The following is a 27,237-nucleotide window of genomic DNA, read 5'->3' as shown; positions in this document are numbered from 1 at the left end:
TAGAAAGAAACATTCTCTGGTTTCTTACTGATTCACAATGAATCTAATTAAATATATATGTAGGAACTATTTCTAGAAATATAGTCTCAACTAGAAAAAAATAACAAAAAAGAAGAGAATTAATTTGTGGGCATTTTAGTAAGATATGAAAGCATGGGAATAATGCTAACAACCTAGCTGTAATATAGATAGTAAAACTGATGAGATACTTTGAACATACCGAGTAGGAAAGTTGTATGGGAAGCACTGTGTGGTGTGTGTACTCTTCCTGGACAATTAAAATATTAGAATACCATTTGGAACTTACACATTAGTTGTGAGTGGATAGATTCTTCTTCTGACTCCAGCTTACTGATAATTTTCTTGTTACGGTACTGTTATATATAAAGTGATATTTCTGAGAGCATTTATTTGTGTGGGATTAGTTGTGGGTGACAGTATGAAGCTCATGAACCAGAGTACTGTTAATATTTGTTTTGGAGAGGCTAATTTAGCAATCAGAATGGTTTTTCCTTTCAGAATTACGAATCAGGAGATGAAATATGAAGTAGTCAAAAAGAGGGAATGATGCCAGTGGTAACAATGAAAATATTTACTATGTGCAAGGCACTGTCGTTCTAAGTGCTTCGAATGTGTTTAATCCTCATAACAACTCAGTGACTTGGGTTCTATTTTTGTCCCCTTTTTTTAGCAGTGAAAAAACAGAGATTAAGTAATTTGCCAAAGGCGACATTGATAAGTGGCAATTTTTATTATGTCAAAATTATGTTAAAAAAAATTTTTCCTACATCATCAAAAGTGAGAGGAAAACTTGAAAATATGAAATGAGAAGAAAAAGAGTGACCTAAATTCTGTGTAACTTGTGGAAGTAGGAAGTGTGACGTCATTCATAGCTTTTGTTCGCACTGCCAGAGCCCAACCACCTCTGGGGCTGCCGCTAATTTCTTGTTTGGAATCTACTGTCTTTATGACATAATTCCTCTCCCCACCACCCCCACCCCAAATATTCATTTTTATTTATTCAGTAACCTTTAGTTGATAATTCCCAGTACTAAGCTCACTCTCTCTATATATATTTTGTTTGAAGGTTAACTTAAATTTTATGAAATGCACATATTTTAAGTGTATCATTCGAGTTTTGATAAATGCATAAACCTGTGTGATCGAACTCTGTCAAGATATAGAACATTACTATTACCTCAGAAAATGGCCTCAAACCATTTTCTGGTCAGTTCCCACCTTTACCATGCCCAGCCCCCACCCCTGCCTTTTTTCTATGGTTTTTATTTTTTCCCTGTTCTAGTTTTTCCCCCTATCATTGATTAATTTTGACTATTCAAGAACTTCATTTAAGTGGAATCATAGAATTTCATTTTAGCTATTGATTTGCCTTGTTTCATTTTTAGTGATTGGTCTAGGGATTTCAGTATGTATTCTTAACTATTCAGTCTGTGTTGATGGAGTTAATACTGTATATCTTCACCTAAAATGTAAGTGTCTTGCAGTTGTAACTATTCACCTTCTCTGTCCTTCATGCTATGGTTATCATATGTATTACTTTTACATGTTATAAACCCCACAATATAATATCATTTTTTGCTTTAATCCGAATGCATTTTTAAAAAATAGGAAGAAAATGTCATCTTCTGTATATGCCTACATAGTTACCATTTCTGATGCTTTTTATTCCTTACTGAAGACCCAGTTTGTTACAGTATCCCTTCAGTCTGGAAAGCTTTTCAGCATTTTTTTTTTTTTTCTTCTTGAATGCGGATCTCCTGGCAAGAAATTCTCTTAGTTTTCTGTTATCCAGAAATGTTTTGCTTTTGCTTATATTGTTCAAGAATCTTTTCATTGGATGTAATATTATTTGTTGACAGTTCTTTTCTTTTAGCGTTTAAAGAAGTTGAGACACTTTCTTCTGACCATCATTGCTTTTGCTGTTCTGTGGTTTCCGACAAGCTATTTTTCTCTGGCTGGTTTCAAGGTTGTCTCTGTGTCTTAGTATTGGATATTGAAGCAGCTTGACTATGATGTGTCCCAGTGTTGTTTTCTTGCATTTACCTTGTTCGGTGTTCTCTGAACTTTTGGATCTGTCAATTTCTGTCTACCAAATTTAGGAAGATTTTAGCCATAATTTCTTCATAGTTTTTCCTGTCTCAATATCTCTTTCTTTCTGAGACTGCACCTGCAAGTATATTAAACTTTTTTTATACTATTCTATAAGTCCTGGAAGCTTTGTTCATTTTTTTCCTCAGTCTTTTTCTGTTTTTCGGATTGGACACTTTTTGTTGATCTATCTTGAAATTCACTGTCTTCTGTTCATTTCACACTGCTGTTAAGCTCATCCAGTGGGTTTTTAGTTCAGAAATAGCATTTTTTCTTTACAGAATTTCCATTAAAAAAAAATTTATTAAGACCTTTTTTTAAAGCAGTTTTTAGGTTCACACAAAGATTGAACTTGAAAATCACCCAAAATCAACAGTTATATTAGGGCTCCTTGGTGTTATATATTCTCTGGGTTTGGACAAACGTATAAGGGCATATATCCACCATTATGGTATCATACAGAATATTTTCGTTGTTCTTAATATCCTCTGTGCTCTGCTTGTTCATCGTGCCCCTTCCCCCCAACCCCTGGCAACCAGTGATATTTTTAGTGTCTTCATAGTGTTGTCTATTACAGCATATCGCATAGTTGGAATCATACGGTGTGTGGCCTTTTACATTGGCTTTCACTTAGTAATATACATGTAAGTTTCCTCCGTGTCTTTTCATGGCTTTACAGCTTATTTCGTCATTGAATAATATTCCATTGTCTGAACATGCACAGTTCATTGTGCATTCACCTACTGAAGGACATCATGGTTGCTTTCTGAATTTCCATTTTTAAATTGTTTGTTTTCTTTCTGCAATATATTTCTGGTTTGTACATTGTGAGTATGTTTTTCTTTGTGTTCTTGAGCCTTCTTATAACAGCTACTTAATACTCCTTCCTTTGATTCCAGCATGTGACTCATCTTGTGCTTAGTCTCTTTTCTCTCTCTGTATGGTTCATGTTTTTATTTGTTTACATCTCTAGTAATTATGGATTGCTTTTTAGATTTTATAAATGAGACATTGTAGAAACTCTAGATTTTGTTGTGTCCCCCTGAAGAGTATTGATGTTGTTTTGCTTGTTTAGCAAGCAGTAAATTTGGCTGGACTCAAACTCCCAAACTCTTTTCCCGGTGTAATTAGCAGTTACAATATCTCTTCAGTTGTTTGGTCTTGGCTTCTTGGAGTCTGTCCCATGCATGCCTATTTCAGGGCTCCCTTGGAGATGTGGGCAGAATTTGTATGCAGAATTTGGTGTTCCCCTTCCAAGGCATTCTTCTTTCTGGGATTTCCCCCTTGCTTTCCAGCCACTGTAGTCTATCAGAATTCTGATCTCTGGTTTTTCAAGTCAGTAAGTCTGGGGTTCTGTCTGAGCTTCAGCCGTTCTTTTTCAGTTGGTACCTGAGCTGCAGGACATGAAACTTACGCAGTACCAAACTTTTTTCCAAATGTTGACCTCCCTCTAGTTTCTGCCTGCTTTTGGTTGTGTTCAGTTTATTGTTTTTTATACTTTGTCCAGAACTTACGTTTTTCTTTGTGAAGATTGGTCTGACTATTCAGCCATTATTGAAAGTAGAACCACTTGCTTTTTATAGTCCAAGTATTATGGTAAATATGGGCCATCTGTTGTAGGAAGGAGTTATTCTAAGAAAATGTAGCTGTGGAGGGTTTTATACTAACTAACATTTTTCATTATAAAGAATACGGGTCTGTGCAGAGGAGAAGTGGTGAGCTGGCCTGGTGCCTTGAAATTAGAGGGTCATTTGGATAATGTAATGATTTAAATGTTCTGGCACTTAATAGCTGCTAAATAACTGAACAAGGAATCAGGTGTGGATAAACTTGCTGGAGAAGTGTGAAAGGGCAAGTTTGGGCTCTGTTTTACTTGTAGTTGTGGAATTCATTTGAGCAAATACCATTTACCTGTTGGATGCAAGGTCTGGTTATATTTGCTTTACAAAGTAAATCTCAAATTTCTTGACCTGAAATCTTTTCTGTTCATTCCACTTGAGCCCTTTCTGGCCTGATCTTTTCCTGCATGGCTGCCCATAAAAGAGTTGGTCTGTGACTCTGAGCAGCTTTGCCTTGTTCACAGTAGGCACCCAGTCAGGACTCAGGAAGTGGAATTATTGTATGCAGTGGCTCCTATAGAAATAAACCCAAGGGCCTATTTTACTGATGCTTTCTGGACCAGCGATGCTTTTCACTCATTTCTTGTTTTTGTTTGTTTGTTTGTTTTTTCAGCGCCTGATTTCCGCTCTTGGATGCATAAATGCTCTGTAACTGAACTTAGATTGTGGCTAGTACCCCTTGGGGATCACGAAGCAACCATTTTAATGTGCTAACAGCTCTGAATGGTTCATTTTAGGCAGTTGAATATTATAGCAGGAACCACAATGGTCATTGTAACGTAGTTTACTGATTAAGATTAGATGATGAGCCAGTTTCTCAAAGAAAACTTCAATATTTAAACATACTTCTGTCCAAAATATACACAATAGCAATATTGTATATAGTGTGCATTTAATGTCAGAAGTCTTGGAGGTTAAACTAACATATATGAATGCCTCATCTGCTGTCCTTTTGGATGCGATGTGCATGGGATGAAGTTCCACCTGAAATTGCATGAGGAAGAGGAGTAATTACAGCCTCTGCAACTAAATTTGTTTTCACTGTTAACCATTTTTGGTATCGCACAGTCACTTAATTTAAGTTTTTCTTGAAGGGGTAGGAACTGCCTTCCTGAATGTGTTGTTTAATATTCACACACAGTGTTTGACTTCAGACTTTAAGGTTGGGCTGGCTGTTCCCACATGGCTATGCTTTTTAAACTTCTGCTTTTAAAAATGCTTCTTAATGTTCCCTTGCTGTCACTTGTGTCTTAGTGCTAACATTGTCCTTTTTTCTCCAGCAACCATTGATTTCTTTAGGCTCCCCCTTTCCCCACCTTAAATTTGCTGACTATTTTTCACTTTGCTCTAGGAGAATACACCTAAGCCTGTTGGAACTGTGTTAAAATTAAGCTGTGAATTGGAAGTAGGATAGTGTAGCTGTTCACACGAAAGACTTTCTTGCTACTCCCTGATCCTCCTCAGTTAGGTCACTGACCTGGATAACTGTGGCGGTTTATTGAGCACCAGCTTTGTGACAGACTCCGTAAGAGCCACTTTCCAGGAACTAGACACTTAATCCTGTAACAACCTTAGGAAGTTGACTAAGAGGCTATTTTAACCCCATTTTATGGGTTTGCATAGCTTACTAAGTACTGTCTTTAGTCAACCCAGGGCTCTTGGTGCAAACCTGTGTGGTTCTGCACTGCAGTTTCTGGAGCATTTTTAGAGCTGTTTGTATGTAGGCATGGACCCCCCTTCCCAGATTTTGGTTTAATTGGCCTGTTCTGGGGTGTCCTGGAATCTGAATTTCTAAAAGCTTGTCAGGTTTGCACAGTTAGGGCTGGGCACGTGTGGTAGAAGTTACACTGCTCTGCAGGCTGCTTATAGTCAGTCATATTGTTGCAGCTCATCTAGTTAAGTCCTTGGTACCTTTTGCTGAGATTTTTGAGCAATAATCTTTCTCACTCTCTTTTCTTAATGAGTAAAGCTTTAGGGTAAGAAATATTAAAAGGAATGTTTTCATGTAGAAGACGTTTTTTGGTTAGTAGTGGCTTTCACTTGGCCTAAGTCAGCAAATAGTTTTTTCACTATTAAACTATCTATTTTCTTCTGGTTTTTAGAGACACGTAATTACTATTTTAGTAAAATGCTTACAAAATCATTCTTTTTGATTTTAGGTATTTTTTTTTCCATCGACTTAAAAGTATTTAACAGATGTTATTCTTTCCTGTGTAGGGATAGGTTACTTAGAATACAAATTGAAAAATGGCCGTGGACACTTTAGAGTCCATGTTCTTACTTGAGGGTTCCTTGCCTTGCCACCACCTTGGCTCTCATAAGCCTCGGCCAGGAACATCTTTCTGCCCAGCTCTTCTTGCCTTGGGGCTCCATCCTTTCTGTTGCTGTGCCTGGAAGGCCCACCCTGCAGTTCTTGGCTTGGCTGGCTCCTTTTCCAGTTAGTCTTCAGCTCTGCTATTCTTTCTGGACCACCAGAAATCGTGCCCCTTTCCTTACTTTCTTTGAAATTGTCTCTTGTTTTCCCATGAGGCCAACATCTCTCACACCTTATGGATGCTGCTCAGCACCTCCGACAGCTCCTCCACAGCATCCAGCTTGGTAGGGAGATCATGGATAGTCATCGAGTGATGAGCAATTTCAGGTTTAGAAGTTGCTTCTATTTTACTTTTTTTATTGCATGTATCTTATGAGAAGGTACTTACATTTAGACTTAATATCTTTAAATTTCTTTTCCTAACTCTAATTTTTCCTTGCAGTAAAATTGGAAAACAAAAAAACATTTTTTTAATTGCCCAGAGATAAGTTACTATTAAGGTTATGGTGCATTTTCTTCTTCTTTTTAATACCTGTTTGTGTATACACACGCTGGACACATTATAACTTCTACCTTGTTTCAAAACAGGCTCAGAAACAGACCAAATGAATGGTTACCAATGGGGAGGAGGTGGGAGGACGGGTGAAAAGGTGAAGGGAAATAGTCAATAATATTGTGATAAGTTTGCATGGTAACAAATAATTAGTAAGTGTTGTGATTATATTGTAAGATATAAACATGTCAAATCACTGTATCCTACACGTGAAACTAATATAACATATAATATATACCAATATGGTACTTTAATTTAAAAAAATTTAAATAAAAATAAATGACCCAGAAACAAAATTCTACCTTGTTTCACTTATCTGTGAGCATTCTGCTGTCTTAATGTTTTCTGAAATTATTTTTAAAAGGCTGTAAAATATGTAGTCATATAGATGTGTATTTATTTAAATATTAAGCTTGCTGGATATTAATGTTGTTCATGTTTATTTTTGCTCTTTTGAAACTAAGATGAATCTCCTTGCACACAAACTTTTGTATCACTGCTTTGTATTCTTAGAATAGAGTCTTCCCAGCAGGATTAGTGGGTCCAAAGGTACAGATGTAATGAAAGTTTGTTGCATGTGCCTAATTGCTGTCCAAACAATTGAACGGATTGGCACTTGCTAGTTGGGGATGCGATTATTTTACTTACAACGTTTGAGCATTGACTCAAGAATATTTTTTCTAACTAGTTCAAATAATCTTCAAGCTATTGCCTGCTGATTTTAGAATAGGTGATCACTTGTCATGGTAGAGTCCATTTTTAAGTGGAGTGTTTATTTAGAGCATTGGTCCCAAACCTTTTTGGTACTAGGGGCCAGTGCTCCTATGAGAACCTAATGCCTGATGATCTGAGGTGGAGCTGAGGCCATGATGTGAGCAGTGGGGAGGGGCTGCAAATACAGATGAAGCTTCGCTTACCTGCACACCGCTCACTTCCTGCTGTGTGACCCGGTTCCTAATAGGCCAGGGACTGGTACTGGTCTTTATCCTGGGCTTTGGGGATTCCTGATTTAGAGGAGAAGGTAGCTATTCCCACCTCGCCTCCCTCACCCCCCCCCCCCCAAATTGCAGAGAAGGGGACATAGAAACTGATGTAGCTGTCTGGTGCTCAACCCCAGATGTTTGTCACTAGTGCCTTTTTGTATGTGTATTCCACTACAGGGCAGGGACAGTTGAGTCAGTATGGACCTTGTGCCCAGGGAGATTGAACCTCACAGAAGAGATTCTTTGCCAGGATCTCATGGGTGCTGTCCCCTCTAGGTGTTTTCACAGAACTTGTCTCTGTTAGGACACTTGAACTTATTTAATTGCCATCCCAACTAGGCTGGGAAACACCACAGTAATAATAACAAATAACATTTTATTGAATACTGACTGTTTTTCCAGGATACTAACTGCTTTAAATGCATTTTATTTAATTCTCAGAAAAATTCTGTGAGGTAGGTGTCATTTTTACCACTTCGCAGTAGAGGAAACAACCTGAGCAAGATGAAGTATTGGGCACAGTCACAACCACAGGGACAGTGTTGCTGCTAGAACCAGAGCCACTGCCACCACAACCGGGCTGTGATCTCCTTGGATTTAATCTATACCATATCATAAACCTCTGTATATATAGAACTGCTCCCCATTGACCATATGACCTGATGAGTATTAGTTGTTGTTATTTGTAAAGAATGATTACAGTGAGGATTACAAGGATTCATATGCACATAAGCATATCGGATGAATGATAAGTACTATACAAAGTGTTTATAATACTGTTATTTTTTCATTATGTTATTCTCCATGGCCTCTTGCTAAGTGTTCACATCTTAGGGATTTAGGATTCACCTTGCTTTTTAAACTCGCCTCGTATCTCAACAGTCTTTTCATGTCAAAACCTAGCATTCTCACTCTCCCTTCTGCATACAGCTGCCTAGTATTCCAAGTGCATAGATGTATCTTTTTATTTAACTAGTCCTATATTAATGACATTTAATTGTTTCCAGTCTTTTGCTGAGAGGTACACCATAGTACTTCGCTATGGTGGAAACCTTGTATACATGTCATTTTGGATGTGTTTGGGTATCTGAAGGTAGATTTTGGAACTTTTAACTTCATGCATTAGGGGAAGGCATGCACTGTTTTTTGTAGGAGTTTCCAAGTGATTCTGAAGAGGGCCTCACCACTGAAAACCATTGTCTTGTTAACAAATGGGCTGTCCTGCCTACTGCATCCCCTTCAATTTATTACCAGTGATTCACTTAGTTACAGCACGGCTAGCACATTTAAACTTTGGTTTCTCAGGATAATAACCATTGCTTTACCTGGTTTTTCTTAAAGCCTCCTGCATCACTTAGATGTAGAACATTTGAATTCATGCTACATGCTTTGCCCTCTTCCATACGTTGCGAGAGCACACATGTCAAGGATAAGTTTTGGGGTCCATTTTCAAGAACCTAGTGGGTAGGGAATAAATCTGCATGCCCTTCCATTTAGAGTTAAGTGCTTCATTTGTTTTGAAGTGATTACATTCGTGGGGGGTCATGATTAGGGAAGGCCTGTAGACTTTGTCTGATTTGGGCTGGGTTTTAGGGGGTTCTATTTAGAAGGGAGGTTGTTTTTTGCTTAAGTTGACTTCTAAGGCTTATAGTAGAGAAAAGGAATTATGTGAGGGTAGGGTTTCTCAGCTTCAGTACTGTTGAAGTTTTGGCCAGATAATTTTGTTTGGGGCCTGCCCATTGCACTGTAGGATGTTTAGCAGTATCTGTAACGTCCACCAAGTTGATGCCAATAGAGTCCCTGCCCCCAGGTATGACAACTAGAAATGTCTCCAGACATGGTCATATATATGTCCCCTGTTGGGCAAAATTGCCCGCACTTGAGAACTATTAACTCTTAAGCACTACTAACACCACTGTAGGTTTCTGCTTGCTTTCATAATGGCAGGAAATGCTACATTTCCAGTTAGAGGCTGGCGGAAGTAAAACTAAGTGTTAGGGGATAGTGGAAAATGAAACTATAAGTAAAATAAGGATAGACATCTGGAAGAGTTCTAAAAATTAGGCGAAGTAGTTCGAACGTGAAGCAGTAGATGGTAAGCTACTTGTAGGCGTCAAACGGATGCTTTTTTTTCCCCTTATGAAAAACACTTGAACTCTAAAGCGACTAGAGGATTTTCCTATTAGGGCTCATTTTTATAAGCCAGTGCTTATGTTAACACTATTCAGGTAAAAAGGGAGGAAAAGCACTGACAGTCACAGTGCTTTCAATATGGTAGTCTTTTGGCACTTTGTTCCAGAAGGGAACACCTGTCACCACGTCCTGGTCTCAGGGCACTCTGGCATATCAGCTTGTCTGCTACCCTGTACCCTCCTCCCAACAACAGCTTGCTGGCCAACCCTACTATAGCCCCCGCACACAGGGAAGATCACAGCTTTACTTCTGCTAGCCGCTAACTGGAACTATAACATTTGCTGCCATCATGAAAGCAGGTAGAAACCCACAGTGTTAACAGTGCTTGTGACTTGTCACCAACAGAAATCAGATGTTTTCATACTGCAGTGGATGAGGCAGCTTAAGATATCCTTTGTTTTCATCACTATGTCAGATTCCATGACACCCGCTTGCTAAATGTGTTAAAGAAAATTTGGTATAATTGGCTTTACTTGCAATCCTGTATATTTTGTGGGTTTAATACATATTTCTGGAAAGGGTCAGTAGGCTTCATCAAACAGCTACAGGCGTTTTTGTTTTGTTTTTCCACAAAGAAAGTTAAAACCCCAGCTCTGGTGCTTATTGCCATTTTTCTGAGCTGTTTCAAATGCCTGTTAGTGGTGTGAAGTGAGGCTTTTGGGGACCAAGGCTTCTAGTCAGCTCATCTGTTGCAGGTGGTTACATGATGCATACATAATGCATATGTTAGCATTCCCATTCAGATGATTGTGATTGATCTTCAATGAAAGAGATTTTAACAATTAAGACTCTTCTAAAAAGAGTCTTGCTGGTCCATGAATATTAAAAATGAGTTTTAAACACTTTTAAAGCAGTCTTGTGTAGTGTTAGGGCTCTCATAAGTTGTCATGGACTGTGAGAAATCCTTAAAAGTGTAAATATCTGAGGGAGAGAATTAGCAGGAGTTGTGCTGTCCAACACGTGTTTCTTCTCTAAGCTGATGCTTTATGTGGTTTATCATCTTTACACCTTACCCTTGAAAAGAGGCTTTTGAATTCGTCTGATCTAAATGTCTACACACACCTTTTTATGTCCTACCTAAAAGAAAATTGTTCAGCCTGTGAATGTTCTGATCATGGTGAGCTCCTTTATCTTGAAATACACTTGCAGCATTTGCACCCTCTGGGAGCTGGTGAGAAATGCAGAGTCTCAGGCCTTCTGAATCAGGACCACCATTTTAACAAGATCTGGAGGCATTTTGCACATTAAAGTTTGGAAGCAGAGACTGAGTCTCTTTAAATAGCTGTAACAGTTAGAGGGTTAACTCTCTCAGAGGAACCAGGCATGAACTCTGAATCCAGGTGGTAGGACTTTAGCCCATTACTAGTCTCTCTAAGGTGTGTGGCAAATATTAGACCAAAATCACTTTCCCAGTAGAATCACAGAATGGAGTGTGTGCCTCATCACTAGTAGCATGTTTCAGAGTCACATTTCATTCATGGCTATAACTTTGTAAGTCCTGTAGTAGATCTGGTGAAATATTATGATGATTGTGTAGTACATTATTTAGACTTCAGAAATTTTACTTTGAAATAGAGGTCCTTTTTTTTTGTTAGTTGAATCCTGAATTTCATTAAATTTGGTGGTTACAGTCATATATTTTATAGATATTTATTAAGTGCCTATTTTGTGCAAGGCACTGTTTGAAGTGCAGAGCATACAACAGAGTACAAAAATAGACAAAATGTTCCTGTCTGACTGAGCTTTGAGAAGTCCTTGCTAAGAAGTTGACATTCATGACGGCTTTGAGAAAGCCATTCCAGGCAGGGCGAAGGCTCTGGGCAGAAACTGGCTACTGAGTCCATCCCTGGTGGCTGTAGTGATTGAGCAGAGCAGAGAAGTGGGAGATATCAGAGAGATGACAGGAGCCAGGCCCTTGTAGCTAGCTCATCAGAGAAGCTGGCTGCGAAGATGCAAAGAATGATTAGCCAGCATGCTGAGTGTTCACTTAGAAATAAAGCAAGGAGCTTGCTTAAAAAAGGACTTTGAACTTAATGGAAACCATCCGTCAAGGTTGAGTTGGGATCTATCATTGGAGAGCATTTTCTCATTGCCTTCTTTGCAGTAGCAGAAGGCTGCATTTGGAACTGATCAAGTCTTCATTCTCGTGCACATCAAGCTGGTGACTGGAGCTCTGCTGTGAGCGTGAGTCAGAGAGCATCTGAGTTGAACTGCGTAGGTCACATGAGCAAATTAACTTAACCAAAAATAACCCCAAAAACAGCATTTCTGGGAAATGCAAGTGAAGACAGCTTTCAATGTAAACAAAGGAGCAGAGTAAAGATAAAGGATTGGTTGGAAAAAGTGAACATTTGGAAAAGTAAGAAAAAATACTTTGGGGGGAAAATCCTGAGGAAAGCAAATATTTTTTTTTTCTGGTGGTTCTAATTTTAAAGAGTTTTAACACATTTCATGAGGGTAACTCAGAGGTGTTCTACCTTTCTCTTAGGAGCATGGGAGATGGACCTACACTCTTTAGCTTTTCCTGTTAATCTGCTGAAGGAGCTTGTCCACATACTGGGTTTCCTCTTGGTCTTTGCTGAGAACTAACAAGATGATGGAGTGCAGTCAAAACCCTGGACGTGGCAGTGATCCACGACCTGTCTGCAGTTAGAATCACCTGAGGCGCTAAATGTACAGAACAGAACACCACAGTCAGTGTCCCAGCCCCATTCCAGAAGTCGTTATTTAATGGATGTGTGGGACTTGGCATTGGCTTATGTTCTTCCAGGACCTTGGGGCTTCCACTTGCAGCCCAGGTCGATAACCACCCTTTCAGTCCAGCTCTCCTTATTTTACAACCTGTGTTCTCGTGGCCGTTGAGTCAAACATCATGACTATAGTGTATTCCTCTACTCAATCCTTTGCTCCCTTTCTCCTCCCTGCAGGCTGAGAGTCTGGAGGCTGATTTTCTGTGTGTGGCTGTTGGGGATGTTTTAGAGTGGGCAAGGATGTGTGCGCGTGTGCTCAGGGCAGGAGAGGTTTGTCTCTAGTCCAGACAACTCAGCCTCTTAGGGTCAGGACTTAGAATTACCAGGGTAGCTAAGAGAATATAGGGGTTCATATGAGTGAGGCCAAATAGGATAGAATCTGCTGTGGTTATATTTATTTTATAGTTAAAAACATTAACCTCTTGAGTTGTTTCCCATAGTAATATTTACTATTAAAACTAAAAATCTTGCTTTTGAGTAATTACTTTAGTTATTATCTTTTTTGAAGTTCATTTCTGGAGTACTCTGACCAAAGTAATTTAACATTTTAACTGCTTTGATAACATCTTGGTAAATTATCAAAAGAATTGATTTTTTGGAGGAGTACTGGGTGGGTGGGGTTATTTCATCGAGTTATATTAACTTCCAGATTACCTAGGTTTGTGATGAGTTCCTTTTCTTGTGCTGAGTCTCTTGCATGGTATAGGGCCTGCCAGTCCTGTGCTGTGTGTGCACAAAGCCCAGAAGACCTTCCTGCTCAAGTAGCTTTGACAAAGCTGGAAGTAGAGAGCGCTTGCGTATATGGTGTGTGGTCCTCCTGCAGTTCTCTGCGAGTGAGTGGATGTTGCTATTTAATGCGGTAAATGCTAGCTCCGCTCTGCAGGAGTGGCGACTATCTCCATCCTCTTTCCTAACCCTGCCTCTGTCTTCCCCTGTCCTTCCACCAGGCCTTTACGTGGGCGAAGGGATGTGTGCTTGCAGTGCACTTACGGATTCTTTTGATCAGCTCCCACCTGCTCTCCAGGGAATGAAGTAAACTGATGAAAACGAAGGCCAGAGAGCTTAGGGGGGAAAACAAAGGCTAGAGAGCTTAGGGGGATATATACGTGTCTCAAGTTGAACCTGTATCAGAATCAGGACCAAAAGTCATCCTTCCTTTCCCCAAAGTGATTCCCCTTTATTTGTGTAGCATACTGTTCTACTCGTGAAAAGTCATGTCTCTTTTGATTAACATTTTAACTTTTTTCTATTGTCCTTTGAAAATTTGACATATATTCAGTTGTGACTGAAGAAGTTAAAGCATTGGTCATTTTTTTTCTTCTAAATCCTACGTCTTAAATATATTTTGGCTATAAAACTTTCAAATACAAAATTGCTATTAAGGGAAAACAAAAGTTATTGCATTTTCCTCCCCCCATCCAAGAAAGTCTCCTCTCTACTCCTGAGGTCATTACAGTTAGGAGTTTGCCTTACTTTTCTGGGCCCCTTTCTGTTCATTTACATATAGACGCATTCACTTTAATCTGAAGAAAAGGAGGAGGGGCTGAAATGATGTTCTGACTTGTTTTTTAATCTTCCTGTATGTCGAAGATCTTTCATGGTGGTGTTATGACTATCATAGTCCGTCTGTGGATGCACTCATTTAGTTTGGTGTCTTTCGGCAGCTATTTAAGATGTTTTCAGCTTTTCACTATTACAAATGCTGTTGCAGTGAGCATCCCCCAGTCCCCACTCATGCGTTTTTCACGTGTAAGTACTTCGTATGATGAAGTCTTAGAAATGGAATTGTGATACAATTTCGAAATATGCTTTTGTAAAATGTACCCTCAACTGGATCCAGTTGTGTTCTGTTTTTTACTGTTGTTTTCAGAACATTTTATGATTTACTGAAGATTCTTAGGACAGCGTTAAGTCTTGCTTAACGATTAATTTTATAGGTTCTTTCTGAGATATAGATAGTCATGACAACTTGGCCGACAGTTTTATCCATTCGAGGGAACCATGGACACAAGACATAAATTCTTGTGTTTGCTTAAAGTTATCGAGGCTATTTTTAAATTTCAGTGGTGAGTAGTGGAATGATGAAATTTTTATCTTTTGTAGGAATTCCTTATTATGACACTAGTAATGTTTTATAGAAAAATGTGAAAGTACAATAAATGTAAATGACTTTGAAATAATGATAATTATTCCATATGAACCAAATGGAAGAAAATAATATGGTTATATTTTTATACCTTCAGGTCAATCCACGAACCGAGACCCCCGTCACCAGTGTCAGTAATAGTTTGGAGAATGCACTGCGTACATCAGCACATTCCACTGAGGAGTCTCTGCCCAAAAGGACTGTAGGAAAACACTCCAAAGGTGAGTCTGTCCACCCGCAGGGCTGAAAGGAAGGAGATGCACTGCGATGTGGAGAGGAGATCCTGAGATGTTTAATTAGTTCAGTGCTTTCAGGTCTTTCATAAATACTCATCATAGTAAGATATATTGTTTTTAAAAATTTTGTGAGTAGTACGTGAACATATCTTGACTGTAAAAATTTCAAATATTGATGTTTATTAAAAGGGAAAAAAATGAAAGTTTTATACCCTTCTCCTTGCTTCACGCCAAAATAAGTCCAAATTCTAAAGCGTCACTATCCTGAAGAACTTTCTACCATAATGGAATGGTCTGTATCTGCTCTAACTTAGTTGTTATCAACCACATAGGCCTTTTGAGCACTTGAAAGGTGGCTTTTGCAACCAAGGACCTGAAATTTTATTTTTACACTTGATCTTAGCCAAAAGGCAGAGAAGTGATGAAATTTTATTTTTATTTCATTATAATCGCAGTTGGAGTAGCCTAGTGTGGACTATGGCTGCCATATGAGCAGTGCAGCTCTGGACATGATAGAGGGCACATTTCAGACAAAGCTATGAGTTCCTCGATTCTCATATGCTTGACTTTGTGCCACTAGTTGGACAGTCACAGAGTCAGCTTGCCATACAGTTGGCGAGCTGTATGAAGGTGTGGGAAACTTTCCAGGAGGAGAGTGAAGGTGATGTGTAGAACCAGGTGGGGCTTAGAGTAAACCCCAAGTCTGTAGTCATTAGGAGGGCCAGGGTGACCTTGACTCAGACAGTCATCGTGAAACCCTGGAGTATTGAAGGCTGGCTGGTCCCTCACTCAGCTAGCCTTCGTTCTCCCTTTTGTTTGTCTATTCTAGAACTGAGCTGTGCCATGGTGGGAGCCACACCTGCTTGTTTTGTGTGTTTTTCCTTCTCTGTCTCCCTTGTATCTCAGGCACAGGGCTTTGTTTGTACCTCACAGATGCTTAATAAACACTTTGTTTTTAAAATAAAGCCCTGTCTGACAAAATCATAGAGAGCCACCATTTCTGACTTCAGTCATATGCTGGATATATGTGTGTCCTAATGGCTGTAGTCATGTTTATGTATACATAAACGTGTTATGGTATTAAAACAGTAAGTCCTCATAGCGCCCTTGGGAGCACAGTCAGCTCATGTTATATAATTTGCTCAGGCCCCATCATTCTTAGGACAAGGCCTCAACTCTCAGGATGAGTAGTTGTCACTTAGTCATAGGCATTTTCTCCTGCTAAAACTGCTCTTGTAATTTTAACTTCTACATGTCATCCAGGGAACAGTGCTTCTGATGGAGTGTTGGCTCCCTTTGTCTCCAAACTATCCATCATGGAACCTGTACCCTGCCCTCCTGATCTGTAGGGCTGGCCTCTTCTTCACCACAGTGCTTTTTCCTTGAGACATGATTATCAAGAACCCTCACTCTTGTATTTTAATATAATTGCACAATATGTGGCTATTATCTCTGTCATTCTCTTGTATATGTATATTAGTACCCAGAGAAACAGCAGTGAGCCAGCTTTAGCATCAGCTGTGCCAAAACATCATTAATTATCTATTCTTCATTCATGGTCATAGAGAATAATAGTTTCTTCCATCCAGAAATTGGCAAGCAAATTAACTTAGTTTTATTAGTCACACTTCTCATGATACTCTGTTGGGTCTAGGTTATTGCTCTTTTGAAAGTCCAAAGTCACTCTTAGGTGTTATTACTGTAAAGCTTTCTCAGTGTCTTTTCTGTAACACACCTGTGATTTGGTTTGTCTCTGCTTATTTGGAAATCTTCACTGATATAATTTAACTTATAAAGAGGTCAGACTTTTCCATTTCTTTTGTATGAAAGCTCAGGGAACAGCAGTAAGGACAGTCTGAAACCCTGACTGTTCTGGTCAGGCCATGTTCCAAGCTTGTTACATAGACTAACCCACATAATCTTCCTAAGAGCTCTGTGGGGGCTCAGTTATACCTGTTTAATTCTAACAACAATCCAATGAAGATTATTACCCCCATTTTACAAATTGGAGAACTGAGTCTCACAGATAAGTAATATTCCTAAGGTAAGCTGGGATTCCAGCCCAGAACTAGCGCTCCTAACCACTTGTGTAAGATTGAAAAGAATAGAAAAGGCAAATCAAGGTAGCAGTGGTTAAAAGTACACATTAAAAAGTAAAAGCATTACCTTTTTCCCATCCTGTTTGTTCTGAAGATGTTCAAGTACAGGAGTGGAGAGAACAGTGCAGTAGTTGCCCGCATCTGGCTTCAGCCACAGATCTTGGCCATGTGTTCCTTTGTGGCCTTGAGTTATTCAGGAATGCTGTGTAGGACCATCCCGTACACTGGGAGAGCTCCAGGTCTTTCCAGACTCAATCACTTGTATTATTTTATTTATCGAAACTTAGGGGAATAGTGATAATGTACACGGTGAGGTGGAAATTACTTTTAATAATACTATAAGTGAAAAGAAGTTATCTAACTTTGTTCTCTGGACTTTGAGTAGTTACTTTTTAAAATTTGTGAGACAGTTTCATTGAACTTAATTAAACTGCAGATTATCTACCAGCAGTTCTAAAACTTTTATGTCTCAGGACCCCTTTGCATTCTTAAATATTGATTCTAAAGAGCTTTTATTTATGTAGATTATATTCACCATATTGTAAATTAAAACTCATTTTTTTATGTAAATAAATGCTTTTTGTTGTGTGCCACTAAGATTTTTGAGTGTCATGCAGCATTATTATGATGAAAGATGACTTAAAAGTCTTGTACTTTTGGTAAAACAAAACCTAACCCATAGAATTAGAACATGAATTCTAATAAGACAGAAATTACAATAAAACCTGCATTCTAAAATAACAGTAATATATTATTTTTCTTGGGTAGTATTGGGGATTCTCATGTACATTTGGAATTGAGAAACCTTGATAATTTCTCTATTCTTTATTAAACATTTTATAATGAAGACTTTCAAGCACAAAGAATTTTACAGCGAATACCACCTAGATTTCACAATTCCATTTTACTTTACTTTCTTCTCCCTTATCTGCCCATCTTTTTATCCATCGAGACATTGCATTTTTTAATACATTTCATGTGATTTTCATCTTCTGTCCGGTTTATTTCGCTTAGCATAATTATCTCAAGTTCCATCCATGTCTGTATTTCATCTCTTCTTATGGCTGAGGAATACTCCATTGAATATATGTACCACAGCGTCTTTAGCCAGTCATCTATCGTAGGACACTTTTGTTGCTCCTATGTCCTGGCCACTGTGAATAATGCTGTAAGTTGTTAAACCATTGGTGTAGTTCTCCTGACTTGCCATGTGTCATCATGTGTGTGATCGTGTACATGTGCCACATGCCCGCAGCCCAGCTCCAGGAAGAGGAGTGGGTTTTCCATGACCCTTAGTCCTTGCACCCTGTCACACCTTCCTCCTCGAAGGTGATGAGTGACTTCTTGGGTGACAAGTTGTCTCTTCACCTGGCGTTTGTGATAATCCCACCCCACACTTCATGTTCCCCCACCCCGTTTTTTATGTTTTTATTATTATTTTTTATTTTAGTTATTATTTATGCCTACAGCACCTGGTCTTCCTAGGTGATCTCCCATCTAAGTATTAACGAGGCCCAACCCTGCTTAGCTTCTGAGATCAGACATCAATCTTGTTCGGGGTGGCATGGCTGTAGACCATGGACCGTGGCTCCACTGGGGCATGAACCCAGGACCTCCTGTGTGTAAAGCAGACGTGCTAACTGCTACACGATGGAACCATGTCCGTTTTTTTTTCTGTTTTTAAATTGTGGAACCTCAGACATAGACAAACATTGGTGTGGTGTGTTTGTTACACGGGTCTCCTGAACAACATGCTGGTGTGGTTTTCCTCAAGCATTTCTGTCAACTTCTGTTTCCTTTGCAATTCCCTCTTCTGTCCCTTAAATGTCAGTGCTCTGCAGGTTCTTTCCTAGTCCCCCACTTAATCCTGTCTGAGCAGTCTCTGGGCCTGTGCTAAAGCCACTGTCAATCTGTTGATAACTTCAGATCTATCAATCCAGCTGAGACCCTTCTCCAGGACCCCGTGAACCTGTTGGTCATCGAGTATTTACGCATAGGTGGTTTACCAGTACCTTAGTCAGTATGTCTAGAATGCAACCATTACTTTCATTGCCACCCCCTAAAATGGGTTTCCAATATTCATGGACCAATACCAGCATTCAGGTACTTGGAACAAAACCTGGAAATCCATGGCAGCTCCCCCTCTCTCTACAGGGGTCTCAGCACTCATAGTCCCAGCATGTCTGGCCCTATAGGGTTGTTGTGGTTTCTTCTTCGCATCACTGGGCCAACATCCTAATTTAGGCGTCCGTCTTCTCTGCCATCTGTAGGTTCTCCTCTCCAGCCTCTTTTGTGAGCAGAGTACTATCCAGCATGTTGGATCATGGTCCCCCAGCTTAGGAAGTCTGTCAGCAGCACTGATGACAGCAGCTAGTTGTCATGTAGCACTGACTACCATCAGGTGCTGCCGTGCGGTTTGCATGTGTTTACCTAGTTGATGCTACAAGCCCATGAAGTGGGAAACATTTTTTTTGTTCAGGGATTAAATAACTGCCCAGAGTCACTGAGCTGGAAAGTGTCACATGTCAGACTGAGGCCATCTGACTACAGAGCCCATGGGTTTACCTTGACCTATAGTGAAACCCAAGTTTCCTTATGTGTCCTTTCTGTGCCCTTGCCTCCTTGTGACCTTTCCTCTCCTCTCTTCTTGTGTCTCCTGTTACTACTCTCTTTGAGTTCCTAGCTCCCACTGCAACTAAACTTACTCAGATACCATGCGTTGTCATACCTGGGCCTAGGTCACTGTGCCCCTCTGCCCAGATGGGCCGGCCCTTCCCTTTGAGGTCTAGCTTAAGCATTACCACTTTGAACTGTAATTTTTATATCACTTATGGCTGGTACTGTGCCTACTACATACTAATGCTGAAAAAAAATGTTTGCCTCAGTACATAAATGAGTGAAATTCTTCAGGCCCCTAAATCAAGTGTCTTATCACTAACCACTCACATGGAATATGTGTGTGTTCATTTCCTGTTTTTACTACTTTGGAAATATGTTTTATCAGCTTTGTGTTTTCTCTGTCATGCACTGCTTTTGTTTCTATTTCTGGAGAACTAACAAATCAAATTAATGCAAGATAGCTAGATGATTTAAAAAATTAATTTCTAGAGTTCTTAAATATAACATGATTTATGTCCTAAAAAGATATAAAAAAGTATCAGTTTAATCAGTGTAGTAGTGAATGTTCACATTTTAACAACAACAGAAAGAAGCAATGCTTCTAAAAATTATCCTCGTTAACACAGACAACTAAGTGAAAGTGAGAAAGTTGATATTTTAGGAACATTATTATTCAGCTGAGACTTTTAAGAATACAGTTTTTCAATTTTAAATGAAAACCAAATTTCAGCAATAAGATTTTAAAGCAGGTAGCATCTTAAATGTTATTCTGGTTCAGCTTTTTTATTTCAAGTATGAAGACTTTGAGTTCTGTTGTACAGAATTTAGGAGAAGAAGGTGTTTGTGCTAGAAGATGATTTAAAAATTTTTTTCTCAGTTATAAATAATATGTTTATTATGATTTTAGCATACTTTCGATAATTTTTGAAGTAGTTTCTTCTTATTGGGCATATAGAATTAAACTACTTAACCAAGATACATAAAAATCAAATAAAAGACATATTTGGCAGAAAACTACCAACCACCCAGTTTTTTCTAGAAGACTTTAGAAAGGGAAGTTGTTTCAAAAGAGTAGCTCATTCTGGGAACATATTAAAGCAATTGTTTATAGGTATCTGGCGACGGTTGGATCCTGTAAATTATTTGAAGACTCTTGGCAGTGAAGGTGTTCCTTAGGCTTTGGCAGTTTTCATGAGGAGCTCCCTGGGCTGAAATGAAGAAAATGTTGTTCCTGGTCCTGGCTTTGGCACCTGCTGGCCGTGTGGCTTCTGGGTCAGTCATTGTCCTAAATCATCTGTGACTTTTTGCCAGCCCCTGCCCCATGTGGTTCCCCTGTCCTGCTTCAGGCATTTTCGGATGCGTGCCAGGACTTTTATGCAACACATTTGTACTTTATTTTCTAACAAATTTCTGTCCCTTTTGTTATGTTAGTGTATTGGTTTTAAATTAGGTATTGATTCAGTACTAAACTAGTAGTTTAATACATGTTATTGAAGACTCTGTGATCTAACTGGTAAGATTCGAGAATTTCTATTGTGCATCTTGAATGAGAAAAGAAGTTTGAACAAACAAAATTTTTAAAGGAAAAAGCACATTGTCCTTTTCTTTCTCATTTCAACATGAGAGAGCAGGCTGGTCTAGCCTCATGTCCCATTGTCCCAGATCCATTTTCCCTACACAGACGTGCCTATACAGACTAGACCCCAGCCCTGTTTCTCCGCATTCCCCAAGTTTCTGTCCATTTAGGAGTGCCTGCTCTTCCCAGTCTGCCTTTTAGGGCACTGCTCCTGGCCGCAACTGTCTAGTCTCCAGCCAGACAGAAGGTGCCCTTTCAGTCTGTGAGTCTTTTCACTTGATGCAAATCCTGTCTTTGTAGTCACCTTTTGCTCTGTTCTGTTCCTTCAGGTGATGGATTGATATCTAGCGCCTCAAATTCGCACAGGTTTGCTGGCACTTTTCAGAAAGTAGTAGGACCCCTTTGTGACAGTTAGATGACAGAGTCTATAGGACTGACCCAGCGAGGTGAGAGGGAAAGAGGCATCACTTTATCTACCAGTAGACTTTAAGTGGATTATAAACATACTCTTATGGATATAGGCATACACTTTAAAATTATGAAACCACATTACAGAAATTTGGGGAAAGAGCCACCCATAATTCCACTACCAAACAATTATTCCTATCGTTTTTGATAATTTATTTTTAGTCTGTTTTTCTTCTGTATTTCATACAACTATAATCATGTTACACATGTAATTTATAATTGTTTCATTTATTTTATGTTTTTATGATTTTGTTTTTATAATAACGGTCTTTAATATAACACCAAAATTGAGAGCGTGCTTAAACATCTTGGAGCCTAATTAAACATTCCATAACCCTGCTCCCCACATTAGCCGTTGTCCCTACTGATGTCTGCTGCAGAAAATCATTCCACAGGTGCCCTCCTGTGTTTCCTTTCCAGCGGGCTCCCCTTCTCCCGTCTTTAGACCCCAAATGTTGATGGGTGTTATTTTCAGGGAAGGTAATGTGGAGAGAATTTCACTGTTAGTGAAACAGCAGAACTTTTAAACCATTTATTTGGTCTGGAGCTGTCCCATCTGTGAAAGCTGCTGCAGCAGCTGCCTGCACATGAGATGACGGTGCCAGCTTGGCTGACACAAAGCACCACGTCTAGGTTGGTCAATGATTTTGTAGAGGTCTCACAAACATTTCAGTCCTGGAGTTCAAAATGCCTCTTATTTGAAAACAGCTGAATAATGTTCATCTACTCCTCACATTTTCCTGTCCAGATATGAGTCACTTCCCGCTTTCAGTCCAGATGAGGTTTTTTTCTTTTTACTTTTTTCATAAATCCTAATATTATTCAGTCCTGGGACATTTAGGTACACATTGGTGTTCTGTGGCTAGGGAGAATACTGACTATGTTTTTCTGTTCTCATTGACTTTATATATTCTATTGTTTAAAAAAGTAAGAGATCTGGATTACAGTGATGTCATTGTGGGTAAGTTTTTAAAAATACTGGTTGGGAAAACATAAAAGCTGTTTATATGCTGACTGTCTAACTAAGGAAGTCAGACAGGAAAGTGAGTAGTTTCACTGAGTGAAAATAGGGAGGTGTACAACCTCCAAATGTAGTGTTTTCTTTGTTTTGCCAGAAAGGAAACAAACAATCTTATTCTTTTTAGGGTAATTCCTTCCTGTATGGTGCTATTTTAAGCTTAAGATACTCTAAATTGAATGCATATTGACCCTAATGTAACTTTACAAAATTAAGGAGGTTTATGAGAGAATAATTTAGCAGGTGAAGGGTCTTTTCTCCATCAGACCATAACCTATGTTGAGTACAAGAACCCATCTATCTGTCTTGTTCACTGCTCTATTCCCAGCCCCTAGAAGAAGGCCTGGTCCACAGCAGGAACTTCATAAGACATGTTGATGAATGAATAATTATTGGTTTAGAGCAGAGCTTGGGAAATTTTTTTCTGCAAAGATCCAGATAGTAAATATTTTTGGCTTTGGGAGGCATACGATGGCTCTGCTGTTGTGGGGTGGAAAGCAGCCATTGACGATATGTAAGCAAATGGTGTGGTTATGTGCCAATACAGCCATTTACACAGACAGGCGGAGGGCAGCCTGCAGTTTGCCAGCCCCTGGCTTAGAACAGCACTGTCCATTAGAGCTCTCAATGATGACTGAATGTTCTGTGTCTGTGCTTTACAGTATAGTAGGCACTAGCCACGTGTAGCTATTGAGCACTTCGAATGTGGTTACCAAAAAAAAAGGGCGGGGGGCGGGGAGGTAATAATAAGATTTATTCTGCACAACTTCTCAGAGCCTTTAATATCCTAATGTATATGGACATTGTACAAAAAAGAGTTTCTTAGATATTTCCTTTAAACATTTGACCATGAAGCATTTCAGGGATGGCACTGAACATCTTACAGAACTGGTGTTCCTTGGAGAAGACTTTGAGAAACATTGGTGTGGCAAACCAGGAGGTTGGGCAGCTGCAGGAATTGTAATATAATAGTTTTGATAAGTTTCATTGAGTATTTCATATTTCAGGTTGAAAGGTTTGTAGAAATTCTCATAATACCTGCCAATTGACCTCTAAAAACAGTAAAAAGTAATGGAAGGTGTGTCTCATGTATCATTTTATTTTTGAGAAGAAAAAAATGCACCCACGTATGCGAAAAAGGCAGTATAAAGAAACTGATGACTTTAGAACCCTCCCTAATAGTGGTTTGTTTTTTCTCGTCATTGTCCATCTGTGCCACTCGTCTGACAATCCTCGTTATGCTCTTTAGGGGCAGCATTAATTAGGATTCTTCACTGTTTCTTCTATAACTGATGCCTGGCTGACCTCCAGCCTTGCCCTGTCAGAGAAGGATGAGACTGTGCTCTGTTGACAAGACGATTCAATGAGGGGCTCTGGGCAACTGTGTCTGAAACAGTCACAGTGGAAAATATTGAGCATTAGTCTTTCAGAAATGGGAACAGGTCATAACTAATCTTCAGTTAGAGTTCTTACTCTCATGCATTTGAATAAATTCATGTTCTCTTTTTAAGCACTATTCTCTTCCTTTTCTGTGATATGTATTTATTTATTTTGTCTGTTTTTCCTGCTTTGCTTTGAAATTCGCCCTCCATTTCTGAGCATGACAGCTTTTTGCCTTCCTCTTAAGTCTCTCATTCCAGGTGAACACATCACAGAAGAGACTGAGCAGCACTGGGTGATGAAAGCCTTATTTTGAAAATTACTAAAATATAAAATGCTAACTAATGTGTACTTTAAGGTTTTATTTCATTTTTATAATTTTGTTTTTTGTTTCTTTTTCGTTTGTTTTTTGTTTTTTGTTTTTTTTTTACTTTTACAGTGAGTGTTGAAAAGATAGACCTGAAGGGATTATCACACAAAAAAAATGAAAGAAATGTTGAATGTTCCTTTGAGGTAAGATGCTAAGTTTTTTCCCCTTTTCTCCTCTAAGGGATAGGAAGAAAATATTTACTGTTAATATATACTTTTGTTTATTTAAATAAAAGGCGGGCCTTTTTGCAAAGCACCAATGGTGCTGTGGGAGATGGAAAGCTGGGGCTGGGACCATGGGTGTGCCATCGCCAAGACAGGACTTTCAGCCTGCAGGTTGCTCAACCCCTGACCTTGGTGACCTTCATGAGGGGGAGGGGCCTGGGCTCTGGGATGGGCTGGAGTTAACAGTCCAGTTCTATCCCAGTTAGCCATGTGACAAGGACAATGCTGAACTCTGTACCCCAACACCTCTATAGTTAGTAAAGGTGGAGGGTTTTAGGGGGCAGAATTAAATGAGATAATCTCTTCAAAACTCTCAGCACAGAATCTGATATAGTAAAAGCTGGCCAACATAAGCTGCTATTCTGTACCCACTAGATAACAAAAGCTCCTTGGTCTGTATGGTGAACATTCTCTAGACCGATATGCTCAGCTGCTGGTAATTTATTACCTAAGTTGAGTAAAGTGGAGAATCGTGAAAATTGAGACACACTCTATTAGGATTAGAGACCCTCAATAACAGTGGCTTAACATTGGAATATACAGGGAGGCAGCCTGGTACAAGCATGGCAGTTGTACTCCCTAAAATCCTTAGGGGCATGCTCTCTCCAGACAACTGCTTTGGCAGCCCTACAAGGTGAACCTTAGTCTCATGGCCTGAGATGGCAACTAGGGCTCCTGTCCTCACAATTTCCTCCCAGGTAGCAGAATGAAGAGGATGGGGAAAAGTTTTATTTTTCTTTTAAGGAACATTGTTAAAAGCAGCCAGCAGACACTTCTGCACATGTTTTGTTGACCAGAACTTAGTCTCTTGGTCCCGCTTAGCTGTGGAAGAGGCTGGGAAATGTATTCTGGCTGACCCTGTCCCCAAGGTTCTGTCACTTGTCCATCATATTGGACAAGATTCTCCTTTGACCACGTGCCTGAAAACTGATAAAGAAAATCTGCTTCCTGCATTATTGGGAAATATTCTCAGGAATAAAAGTTTCTGGTTAGTATCTAGTGCATATAGTATGTGCAGTTTACTAGTTTGCCAAAGAGTGTATCTACATCAAAGTACTTCAAATACTTTCTCTACTAAAAGGATAAAATCTTCATTTGATTTGGAAGGTACTGCATCATGAGGATCAGTTGTTAAGCTAGAGATGTCTTTTCAAAATGTACAGGAAGAACTTATGTTAGATTTTGGAGAATATTAAATTTGCCACCATCACTCAAGTCTCAACAACTGGAGAATCTTGAAATCACAGCATCTTCCAGGCCTCCTGTGGGTCCAGAGCCCAGCAAGTCCTTGGAACCCTGGGCACATTGTCTCCTCCCTTCCACTCTCTGCTTTTCACTGTCAGGTCTCTCCTGAGGGGCTGATGACGATTGTCTGCCTCCATAGGGACTATGCATTTGGAAAACTGATGAACGTGGAGTGTTCCTGAGGCAGTCAGCCTCACTCACAGCCTTTCTGATGATCTGGGCTTTGATTCACCCCTGTACTCAGTCCTATTACATGTGGCTGGGAATTGGATTTGTGCAGTGTCAAATGAAGAAACTGTGTGCAATGTGACTGCCTGCAGCCTCTTGCTAAAGAAACGAGCTTTGGCAAAATAGACACTTGGCCTCTCGTGGCCTCTCCCTGGAGGAGGGAGTTATGATCAAGAGGGGGAGGCAGCAGCAGGCCAACCCACATAGGGACCTTTGAAAGCAAGCTGGACAACTCCAAAAGGAGCATGGCGCCATCAGCCTCCAGGCCATTCACAGCTCTAAGGTTGCTGCACTAGACTAGGGACTGTTGCTTAGTGTTGACACTGATGAGTGTCACATGAGGTTAGATGTTTGTTTTAAGAAGTTTCTGCCACAAATGGTAAAGCTGAAGTGTTTTAATACTTAAAGAAAAAGCTTCAGTTGTCTGAAAAGGTTGGCGTTTCCTGATGTGATAACTGATAAAAGTATTTGTGTGTTTAGGAAAGTGATAATCCTTTACTGCCCAGCAGTCAACTAGCTGTTCTTTAGGAGTACTAACTTGATGTGCCCCAAGGACTTTACAGTCTAAACTGCATTTGTCGGATGGTATTCAAGGCACAAAGGAAAGATAAAATCAGCATTTGAAAAAAATCATCTTATTTACAAAACACCATTCATATGTGCAGCTAAAACTGTGCTTGTTTTGTGTTGGCGAATTATACTCTTCTCTTAAATAAGCAGCTGTTTCATATTATTCACATGCAAGAAAAGTGGAATTAACCTTATGGTGGTGTAGCTCCTGGCATTTCACCATGGTCACTTTAGCTAGCTGTCATCAGATGCTAGAGCTCTATAAAGAGGGAGAACTGATGGGCAGCAGGATAAGATGGTGACTTTACATATCTTTAAACTTAGAAACTTTCCATCATCTTAATGACCCCCTCAAAACTAAATCCCAGTAGGAGTTTTCCGTTAGAGAAATCAACAGAAAACAATCCAAATTGATTCTAAATGTATCTGGAAAGAACTACAGAATATTCAAAATAATTTGGAAAAGAAGAAAAAAGTTGAAAGGCTCACACTACCTGATTTCAAGACTTACTGTTAAACTACAGGAACCCTGACACG

At 39.4% G+C, this 27,237-nt stretch overlaps 1 protein-coding gene across 1 annotated transcript in view; it reads left to right on the top strand.

The window, feature by feature from the left end:
- The window catches only part of ZCCHC14 (zinc finger CCHC-type containing 14), a 60,510-nt gene that overhangs the window by 9,978 nt on the left and 23,295 nt on the right, over positions 1-27,237 (top strand). Inside the window, exons 2-3 of the mRNA XM_016129444.2 lie at positions 14,765-14,888; positions 24,503-24,576. Of these exons, the coding sequence (XP_015984930.2) occupies positions 14,765-14,888; positions 24,503-24,576 (198 nt within the window). The remainder of the gene's footprint in view (positions 1-14,764; positions 14,889-24,502; positions 24,577-27,237) is intronic.

Source organism: Rousettus aegyptiacus, unplaced genomic scaffold, assembly GCF_014176215.1.
Source record: "Rousettus aegyptiacus isolate mRouAeg1 unplaced genomic scaffold, mRouAeg1.p scaffold_m13_p_14, whole genome shotgun sequence".
Lineage (NCBI taxonomy): Eukaryota > Metazoa > Chordata > Mammalia > Chiroptera > Pteropodidae > Rousettus > Rousettus aegyptiacus.
This window is presented reverse-complemented; position numbering and strand designations above follow the sequence as displayed.